Source organism: Dermacentor variabilis, chromosome 2, assembly GCF_050947875.1.
Source record: "Dermacentor variabilis isolate Ectoservices chromosome 2, ASM5094787v1, whole genome shotgun sequence".
Lineage (NCBI taxonomy): Eukaryota > Metazoa > Arthropoda > Arachnida > Ixodida > Ixodidae > Dermacentor > Dermacentor variabilis.
Window position 1 is genome coordinate 193,142,534 of NC_134569.1, and position 10,813 is coordinate 193,153,346.

Below are 10,813 nucleotides of genomic sequence, written 5' to 3' on the forward strand. Positions count from 1 at the left end.
TAATTAGATGAGGAACTGAGGGGACCAATCTTTTGTTACAACTATATGAAACCAGCAGACAATAAAGCAAAGAAATGGAAAGGAAGAAAGCATAAAAGTAATTGTGAATTTTAATTTAAATGGAGAAATTATAAGGAAAAGGGAAATGAGCGTGGACAAGAAGGCAACTGGACAATGTTGGAAACAAACCCACCAGCTCCCACATACACTGCTGTAACATTTGTGCTGTGGCAATTATCCTCCCATCCACTTATTTTGGCACTTGCTCTTGTGTACAAAATCTGGCAATGGTGTTTTAGCCAGCACCGTTTCAGGTCATGGCAGCAGACGAAGCATATGCTGTTTTAACCACAGGAACCATTCAGTAAAAGAAACTTAGGAGCAGGCACCTGGTAATGCAGATGTGGTTTCGGATGCCATCAGCAGCAAGTTGCCTTTTCATCAACATTAATTTCTCATAATACTTATTCATCTAAATTAAAACACGAGCCATTTGCCTGTTGGATTCATTATGTTCTGCGAGGAAACAGACCATGTAGGTATCAGTCATGGGAGCAATATTTGTAAAGAAGGTGCTTCGTAATCCCTCGCTGGTGAAATAGTGAATAGGCATCTCCATATATCAACCCACGAGTCCCTAGAGAAATCCCCTGTACTGCAGACTCCTTACCCTGAGCGAGTCCTCAAAGCAGACATAACACACTCCCAACTTCATATACATTGAAGTTGATAATAAGTACCATCACAGCAGCAGAAAATTACTGGGCAACTATAGAATGCAAACCAGGCTTGCTTTAGGCTAGAAGATGGTGCAACACCTTATTCTGAACACAATAGGCAATTTGAATCGGAAGGCAGCTACACTAAAATGCTGTTCTCAGAACAAAATAAACTTGTTAACTGACCCATCTTTGCATTTCTTTTATGAAAAAAAGACAGAATGCACCATTGTCTGCCTAAGCAGATCCCTCTATTGAAGTGCGACTTTTTCAAGATCTGAAATGCTTTGTTATGCATGTTAACAAGCCATAGTATGACAGATAATCCTTGTCACTCTGACAGACAAGTGCAGCCAAGATAGGTTTGGAACAGAATCCAATTTCTGAATTAGACTTCGGGAAAAAGTAAATTAAATTCAGAAGTCAGGCTCTAATTGCAGAACAATGGCCAGCACCTCATTTGAACACCCCACACACTTGATGCAGAAATCTATTGTGCTAATGTCCTTTTGGTGGCGAGTTTTTGTTGCGCAGGAAAGCGAAGTAGCCAGTTTTGCAAAGTGTTCATGGTGGATTATCCACATTCCGCGAACTGGTCTTTCAAATGGATTTCCACTGTATGTTCCATACTTTTAATGAAATGTAACAGTGAATGCAATGAAAAGACATGTCTGGTTTTTAAAGGACGAAAATCGCCTGTGGGGAAGCGCGACTGTCCCGAAGAAGAAATTGGTGTGCAAGTTGGGTACAGAACCACTTCTACTGATGCAAGCCACTTTATAAATTTGCTGCGAAGCGGGTTGACACTACTGCAAATTATCTCGCAATTTCTGCCTAAGGATGCTGGCAAGACATCAGCACCTTGTCTAGCGTGTCAATGTTCGCATACATTTGCCACGAGTATAAGGAGCCATTATACACCTAGTCTCCGTGTCGAGTACGGGGCACGCTGCAATTTTGATTTTTTTTTCTTCTATGCAGTGAATCTGTTTTAGAGGTTTTGCTAAAGGGTCCATAGGATTCCACAAGCCGTCCGCTATTTTCAAGCGCCGTTTGATTAACATAATCGATCCACGACATAAGGCTGGAGGTTTGTGTGCACGCATGCGAAATCGGCCGTTTTATTAGGCACGTATCCTTTTGCACGACGTACATTCTCGTCTCCCATGAAGAATACAGCTAGCGGAAGCTGGTGAACATGTTTGCTCCAAGTTGTGAACAACACGTGGCTGAAGCGAAATGATACACTCCGACCTCATTTTGTGGCACTAAACCATACCACTCGTACGGGACGAACAAGGATCACTAAAGAAGACTTTTAGATAATTTTTCAGCTGCATTTCTGTTCGCATAGAATTCACGTGGCTTTTTTTTCTTAGCACCACCGCAGGAGCAGCGTCGGAATTCCTCGTGATACGACTCATTTATTTCCTGGCCGGCACGGTTGCGTGTGGACTCTGCTGCCCTAAAAGATGCCAGAGATGACATGTGGCCGGGTGACATTCGCAGATCCCTGACAGACCTCATGCAAGATCTGCTGTAGCTATTTTGCGCAAGTTGTGCATGAATTATACGCTTAGTGTCTTTCTGCGCTTCAAAAGAGCGCTCTACTCAATGCCATTCCGGAGTATAGCACATGTTCGCATGATCAGAGCTCATCTCGATATCACATAGTACGCGACCGATCACCTGGCCACACGTGCGCTCGCTGCATTGGGCACGTGCCGTTAACTACGCACATACTCACACACGAAGTTTACCCGTAGATGAGAATGCATATAAGGTACAATCCCGACAAGAAAAACCTCGTACGAAAAAGAAAAAGAAATGCGTACTCACGTGCACGTTGGGAACAAGGAAGACTGTCGATGGCGATGGCGCCACGATGTATCCCGCAGCTCTGGACGATACACGATAGGAGAGAGAAAACCTAGGAACCGACGTTCTTTTATAGCCCCGAAATTTCTTGGCTTCACTATGCGCCACCTCTCGAATTGCCAGTGCAAAAGTACATTATTACTTCATGAATTACGGCTCGTCATACGCAATGAAAACAAGCGCACCGGGAAGTGTGTTCGAGTCGCGCGGGTCGCACCAGAATCAGAGAACGAGAAAAACAAAAAGAAGTGTAATAATCATTGTTTTAATCCGATCCACAATCCAGCTTTCCGTGGCGGCTTCGCTACGGTTCGTATGTGATGTAGGTGAATCGAACGCACCTAAGGTACGTTCGATTCACCTGCACCAGTTCGCAAAGTGCTGCACCTCGCCATTCGTTACAAAAGGTGCAGGAAAAGCGCAGAGCTGATTCACGATTATATTGCGCCCTCTCTACGATCTCTATTGTCGGCGCCGGCTTCGTGCAGACCACAGCCTATTCTTACGCCGTGGTGCAGACGTACAGTTGGTGGTATACAAACTTTATTTAGCAGACGTACAGGTGCGAAGCAGCGGCGCAGCAGACGACATAGCCCATATGCGCAAGCGCCGTTAAAAGCCCGCATACGTGCATCTGCCGTGTCTACAAAAGCGCGGGTGTATGAGCGCCTCAGAAGCTGATCATACCAGAAGTTCAGGATCTTTCAAACTTACGCACTCTGTACACATTAGTCGGACAGAACGCCTGCACCGCGTCTGCACCGCGTCTGCACCTTCTCATTCGTTGCGAGTGTCGCGCTGTGCCTCCACCGTAGAAATGGAGCTCCGAACTTCTCGCGAATCGATGTGAACTGGTTTTTAGTGGTGCGGGCGAATCAAACGAAAACCTTTAACACGAACAGACGAAGGTCCGTTCGATTCTATTTGGCTCATGTGCTAGCTGCTCGGCTGTTCCTTGCTGTGACTGACTGACTGCCCCACTGCACTGCTGCTGTGCACGCCTTCGCCTCGCTGCCGTTTTGCGTTTTTTGGCACGGGTTGCAGCGTTGCGGCTTGGGCTTCTGACTCGTCTCTTTCGCACACCATGTCTTCCAAGTGGAGAAAATGTAGAGTCGTAAGAAAGGAATACGACAATATACTGAATGAACTAGGACTCGCGCGGCTTGTTGCTGGGCCTTCATCGGTTTCCCTGTCCAACGACAGAGCTGCAAGCACCACCTTTACGGACAGTGCTCGCGTAGCGCCACTTTCGCCTCCGAAGCTGGGAAGCAGCAGGCAATCGGGAAATTCAATTTCGACGGACGCTGGGGGTGAGCCTCCACTCAAACTGTTGAAAGAGCAGTCGGGAAGCGAAGCCTTAGTCAACAGCGTCTGCGGACAAGGTGCACATTTTGTTGAAGAACTCCAATCAGAAATTGTGGATATGTCTTCACGTGAGCACAGCGACTCTGATAGTAGCTCAAGTGACAATCAAATCTCAAGCAAATCTTGGGATGAGTCTGATGACTTTGTTGCTTCAGACAGCTGCACGGGGCGAGATGAGGGAACAGCGCTCACTTGTAGCGCAGCGCTGTCTCGTTTATCTCCTGAACAAATGACAGCAAGTGAAGAGTTTGCTGTCATTGCTTCCAAACATAATATGACTCATGCATGCATTAACGATGTCGTCGATTTCTGCCGTCGAAGAGGCTTCTCTGACCTTCCAAAGGATGCTAGGACAGTTTTGAGAACTGAGCGCAAAGCTCAGGTGGAGCAAAATGGGTCTTTTGTGCACTTTGGCCTTGCAGCCGGAATTCGTCAAGTGTTGCCGCCGGGGCAAGTAGTTCCAAGTGAACGGAAGCTACAGGGCAACATCGATGGAGTCCCTCTTTACAGAAGTAGCCAGCTTGCCTTTTGGCCCATTTTGTGCCTCATTACAAACGTGGAGGCATCACCACCATTTGTTGTAAGTGTGTATTGTGGTGCAGGGAAGCCACCATCTCTGCAGGATTATCTAGAGCCATTTGTGCGAGAGGTCTCGGAGCTTGCGTCTGAAGGGTTAAGCATAGGAGATGTTCGAGTACAGGTGAGCATTGAAGCCATGGTGTGCGATGCTCCAGCAAGGAGCTACGTGAAATGTATTGTTGACCACACTGGCTATTGTGCGTGTGAGCGATGCAACCAAAAAGGGCGGCACATTGAAAACAGGGTCACATTTCCCAAACTGCACGCACCAACACGAACGAATGCATCATTTCGATCTCCTTGCTGTGACTGACTGACTGCCCCACTGCACTGCTGCTGTGCACGCCTTCGCCTCGCTGTCGTTTTGCGTTTTTTGGCACGGGTTGCAGCGTTGCGGCTTGGGCTTCTGACTCGTCTCTTTCGCACACCATGTCTTCCATGTGGAGAAAATGTAGAGTCGTAAGAAAGGAATACGACAATATACTGAATGAACTAGGACTCGCGCGGCTTGTTGCTGGGCCTTCATCGGTTTCCCTGTCCAACGACAGAGCTGCAAGCACCACCTTTACGGACAGTGCTCGCGTAGCGCCACTTTCGCCTCCGAAGCTGGGAAGCAGCAGGCAATCGGGAAATTCAATTTCGACGGACGCTGGGGGTGAGCCTCCACTCAAACTTTTGAAAGAGCAGTCGGGAAGCGAAGCCTTAGTCAACAGCGTCTGCGGACAAGGTGCACATTTTGTTGAAGAACTCCAATCAGAAATTGTGGATATGTCTTCACGTGAGCACAGCGACTCTGATAGTAGCTCAAGTGACAATCAAATCTCAAGCAAATCTTGGGATGAGTCTGATGACTTTGTTGCTTCAGACAGCTGCACGGGGCGAGATGAGGGAACAGCGCTCACTTGTAGCGCAGCGCTGTCTCGTTTATCTCCTGAACAAATGACAGCAAGTGAAGAGTTTGCTGTCATTGCTTCCAAACATAATATGACTCATGCATGCATTAACGATGTCTTCGATTTCTGCCGTCGAAGAGGCTTCTCTGACCTTCCAAAGGATGCTAGGACAGTTTTGAGAACTGAGCGCAAAGCTCAGGTGGAGCAAAATGGGTCTTTTGTGCACTTTGGCCTTGCAGCCGGAATTCGTCAAGTGTTGCCGCCGGGGCAAGTAGTTCCAAGTGAACGGAAGCTACAGGGCAACATCGATGGAGTCCCTCTTTACAGAAGTAGCCAGCTTGCCTTTTGGCCCATTTTGTGCCTCATTACAAACGTGGAGGCATCACCACCATTTGTTGTAAGTGTGTATTGTGGTGCAGGGAAGCCACCATCTCTGCAGGATTATCTAGAGCCATTTGTGCGAGAGGTCTCGGAGCTTGCGTCTGAAGGGTTAAGCATAGGAGATGTTCGAGTACAGGTGAGCATTGAAGCCATGGTGTGCGATGCTCCAGCAAGGAGCTACGTGAAATGTATTGTTGGCCACACTGGCTATTGTGCGTGTGAGCGATGCAACCAAAAAGGGCGGCACATTGAAAACAGGGTCACATTTCCCAAACTGCACGCACCAACACGAACGAATGCGTCATTTCGATCTCCTTGCTGTGACTGACTGACTGCCCCACTGCACTGCTGCTGTGCACGCCTTCGCCTCGCTGTCGTTTTGCGTTTTTTGGCACGGGTTGCAGCGTTGCGGCTTGGGCTTCTGACTCGTCTCTTTCGCACACCATGTCTTCCATGTGGAGAAAATGTAGAGTCGTAAGAAAGGAATACGACAATATACTGAATGAACTAGGACTCGCGCGGCTTGTTGCTGGGCCTTCATCGGTTTCCCTGTCCAACGACAGAGCTGCAAGCACCACCTTTACGGACAGTGCTCGCGTAGCGCCACTTTCGCCTCCGAAGCTGGGAAGCAGCAGGCAATCGGGAAATTCAATTTCGACGGACGCTGGGGGTGAGCCTCCACTCAAACTTTTGAAAGAGCAGTCGGGAAGCGAAGCCTTAGTCAACAGCGTCTGCGGACAAGGTGCACATTTTGTTGAAGAACTCCAATCAGAAATTGTGGATATGTCTTCACGTGAGCACAGCGACTCTGATAGTAGCTCAAGTGACAATCAAATCTCAAGCAAATCTTGGGATGAGTCTGATGACTTTGTTGCTTCAGACAGCTGCACGGGGCGAGATGAGGGAACAGCGCTCACTTGTAGCGCAGCGCTGTCTCGTTTATCTCCTGAACAAATGACAGCAAGTGAAGAGTTTGCTGTCATTGCTTCCAAACATAATATGACTCATGCATGCATTAACGATGTCTTCGATTTCTGCCGTCGAAGAGGCTTCTCTGACCTTCCAAAGGATGCTAGGACAGTTTTGAGAACTGAGCGCAAAGCTCAGGTGGAGCAAAATGGGTCTTTTGTGCACTTTGGCCTTGCAGCCGGAATTCGTCAAGTGTTGCCGCCGGGGCAAGTAGTTCCAAGTGAACGGAAGCTACAGGGCAACATCGATGGAGTCCCTCTTTACAGAAGTAGCCAGCTTGCCTTTTGGCCCATTTTGTGCCTCATTACAAACGTGGAGGCATCACCACCATTTGTTGTAAGTGTGTATTGTGGTGCAGGGAAGCCACCATCTCTGCAGGATTATCTAGAGCCATTTGTGCGAGAGGTCTCGGAGCTTGCGTCTGAAGGGTTAAGCATAGGAGATGTTCGAGTACAGGTGAGCATTGAAGCCATGGTGTGCGATGCTCCAGCAAGGAGCTACGTGAAATGTATTGTTGGCCACACTGGCTATTGTGCGTGTGAGCGATGCAACCAAAAAGGGCGGCACATTGAAAACAGGGTCACATTTCCCAAACTGCACGCACCAACACGAACGAATGCATCATTTCGATCTCCTTGCTGTGACTGACTGACTGCCCCACTGCACTGCTGCTGTGCACGCCTTCGCCTCGCTGTCGTTTTGCGTTTTTTGGCACGGGTTGCAGCGTTGCGGCTTGGGCTTCTGACTCGTCTCTTTCGCACACCATGTCTTCCATGTGGAGAAAATGTAGAGTCGTAAGAAAGGAATACGACAATATACTGAATGAACTAGGACTCGCGCGGCTTGTTGCTGGGCCTTCATCGGTTTCCCTGTCCAACGACAGAGCTGCAAGCACCACCTTTACGGACAGTGCTCGCGTAGCGCCACTTTCGCCTCCGAAGCTGGGAAGCAGCAGGCAATCGGGAAATTCAATTTCGACGGACGCTGGGGGTGAGCCTCCACTCAAACTTTTGAAAGAGCAGTCGGGAAGCGAAGCCTTAGTCAACAGCGTCTGCGGACAAGGTGCACATTTTGTTGAAGAACTCCAATCAGAAATTGTGGATATGTCTTCACGTGAGCACAGCGACTCTGATAGTAGCTCAAGTGACAATCAAATCTCAAGCAAATCTTGGGATGAGTCTGATGACTTTGTTGCTTCAGACAGCTGCACGGGGCGAGATGAGGGAACAGCGCTCACTTGTAGCGCAGCGCTGTCTCGTTTATCTCCTGAACAAATGACAGCAAGTGAAGAGTTTGCTGTCATTGCTTCCAAACATAATATGACTCATGCATGCATTAACGATGTCTTCGATTTCTGCCGTCGAAGAGGCTTCTCTGACCTTCCAAAGGATGCTAGGACAGTTTTGAGAACTGAGCGCAAAGCTCAGGTGGAGCAAAATGGGTCTTTTGTGCACTTTGGCCTTGCAGCCGGAATTCGTCAAGTGTTGCCGCCGGGGCAAGTAGTTCCAAGTGAACGGAAGCTACAGGGCAACATCGATGGAGTCCCTCTTTACAGAAGTAGCCAGCTTGCCTTTTGGCCCATTTTGTGCCTCATTACAAACGTGGAGGCATCACCACCATTTGTTGTAAGTGTGTATTGTGGTGCAGGGAAGCCACCATCTCTGCAGGATTATCTAGAGCCATTTGTGCGAGAGGTCTCGGAGCTTGCGTCTGAAGGGTTAAGCATAGGAGATGTTCGAGTACAGGTGAGCATTGAAGCCATGGTGTGCGATGCTCCAGCAAGGAGCTACGTGAAATGTATTGTTGGCCACACTGGCTATTGTGCGTGTGAGCGATGCAACCAAAAAGGGCGGCACATTGAAAACAGGGTCACATTTCCCAAACTGCACGCACCAACACGAACGAATGCATCATTTCGATCTCAAGAGAACAAGCGCCACCATTCTGGTTTTTCACCATTCCTATCGCTTGATGTCGACATGATTGCAATTTTCCCATCTGAATACATGCACCTCGTTTGCCTGGGAGTCATGCGACGACTCTTAAAGAATTGGGTATGCCAAAGCCACAGTAATAGATTGAGCAGACTGCATCGTTGCCAACTAAATGAAAGCCTGCGAGAGGCATCCAAAGCATTTCCAACATATTTCCAGGGAAAGCCAAGGGGTACAGAAGAACTTGATCGTTGGAAGGCAACAGAGTTTCGAACATTCCTCCTTCATGTGGGGCCTGTTGTCCTAAAGCCTCTTCTGCCTCCATCACACTACAAACATTTTCTAATGTTTCATGTAGCTATCAGAATTTTAGCATCACCTCAGTACTACTGTGAATACAATGATTTTGCCAAAGATGTACTGAGGTACTTTGTTCAAGAGTTTAGTGAGCTATACGGAAGAAACCAGCTTGTGTACAATGTGCACTCACTAATTCATCTTGCTGACCAGTGCCGGGACCATGGCCCATTGGATCAGTTTAGTGCATTCCCTTTTGAAAGCTACCTTGGACGAATGAAGAAGTTGCTGCGGTCCTCCAACAAGCCACTTTCACAGCTAAGTAGGATGATCTCTGAACTGAGGCACTCGACCAAGAACCAAGTCGAGCAGAAACTGCAACATGTGAAGCCTGGAGACTGCTTCCTGATTGACAGTGCTCCTGTGGTTGTTCTGGAAATAATGGAAGACTACTTCAAGGGAGGGATTTTACCAAATGCCAGGGACTTTTTCAAACATCCACTCAAGTCATCTCAGCTGAATATTTGGCGCTGCAACACCTTAAGTAATAGAACTAAGGTCTGGCCTCTTGATGACCTCCGGAATACTGCTCAGTGCCTGAGGCTTAACTACAAGCAAGGACATGTTGTTGTACCTCTTTTGCACTTTCACTGAAGCTGTTAGTGGTCGGTGGACTTATATTAACCCAAACTGCCATAGTCAGTCATCTGACTGCCATATTGCTATGCCTCCAATGGCCACAATGTCTGTTCTATATGAGGCCGACAGTTGGGCTAGTTGGAATTCAAAGACAAAGACATTTTCAAAGAAAGGTTATCCTTTTGTCTCTGCACCTCTTTTCATTTTTCTTATGTGCTGGAACATGTCCTTGTTTGTTCTATTGTCATTGTCGCGAATCACCTATTCAAGCCATGTTCAAGCTTTCTGCATCAAGCATCATGTAATTAATACAGTCATTAGCACTATTGTCCAGAGTGCTTGAATGGCACCCTTTGACCTGCCCAGGTGGCATTTGGTGGTAACACTGGATTCGAGGTAGCATACAGCTGTGTATGGATTGCTTCACTTATGTTACTTCCCTAATCTTTCTCCTCACAGGCCTTCGTGTCTTCCGCAGCTGCAATTTCCTGAAGGCACTGCATTGCCACTGAGCAAAAGTAGAGATAACACATGGCAAAACTTTCATCAGCACAAGCCAGGATGTGTTATCTTGACTTTTATTCCATGGCACCTTCAGACACTACAGTTACCAAAGCCACAGTGGCCAGTAAAGTGAAAAAGATAAAGCCAGCAGGGATCAGTGCAGCAGTGCAAGACCAGGTCCAATGACAGAGCTGCAAGCTCCCCATTTGAGGACTGCACTTGCATAGCACCACTTTTGCCTCAGAAGCCGGGAAGCAGCATACGATCAGAAAGTCCATCATATCAGTGCAGCAGCGCGTTCTCAGATGTAAGGTATCTAGAGCCAGGTGTTATCGATAAATGTCGCCCAAGCAGGCTTAAGCATGCCGTTCAAGCACTTAAGCATGCTGATAACTGTACAACCCGGACAAATTGCATTTCAAGCCTTCAAGGTTCAGCCCCAGCTTTCATTTTTGCTGCTGATGTGTCTTCACCACATCAGGCTCATACTGCCATGTCTCTTGAGAAGTCACCGCTCTCACTTGGGCACATCACCACCTCCACGACTTGGATTTTGATTGACACAGCAGAGCATCTGAGCCATCCAGTTCTGCAACACAGAATCCAGCTGAGCCTGCACCTAACTTGCTGAAACTGTACTTGTGCTTAGATACCT

General features: G+C 47.8%; 1 protein-coding gene across 1 annotated transcript; it reads left to right on the forward strand.

Annotated features, from left to right (window-relative positions):
• The first annotated feature begins 7,887 nt into the window (after positions 1 to 7,887).
• LOC142570614 (uncharacterized) lies at positions 7,888 to 9,669 on the forward strand. The gene has a single exon (XM_075678980.1). It carries the CDS (start codon positions 7,888 to 7,890, stop codon positions 9,667 to 9,669), a length of 1,782 nt encoding a protein of 593 aa, XP_075535095.1.
• Positions 9,670 to 10,813: the final 1,144 nt, after the last annotated feature.

Bases quoted from the DNA above. Each gene is read 5' to 3' on its own strand.
- LOC142570614 (XM_075678980.1), top strand. From the start codon at position 7,888: ATGTCTTCACGTGAGCACAGCGACTCTGATAGTAGCTCAAGTGACAAT.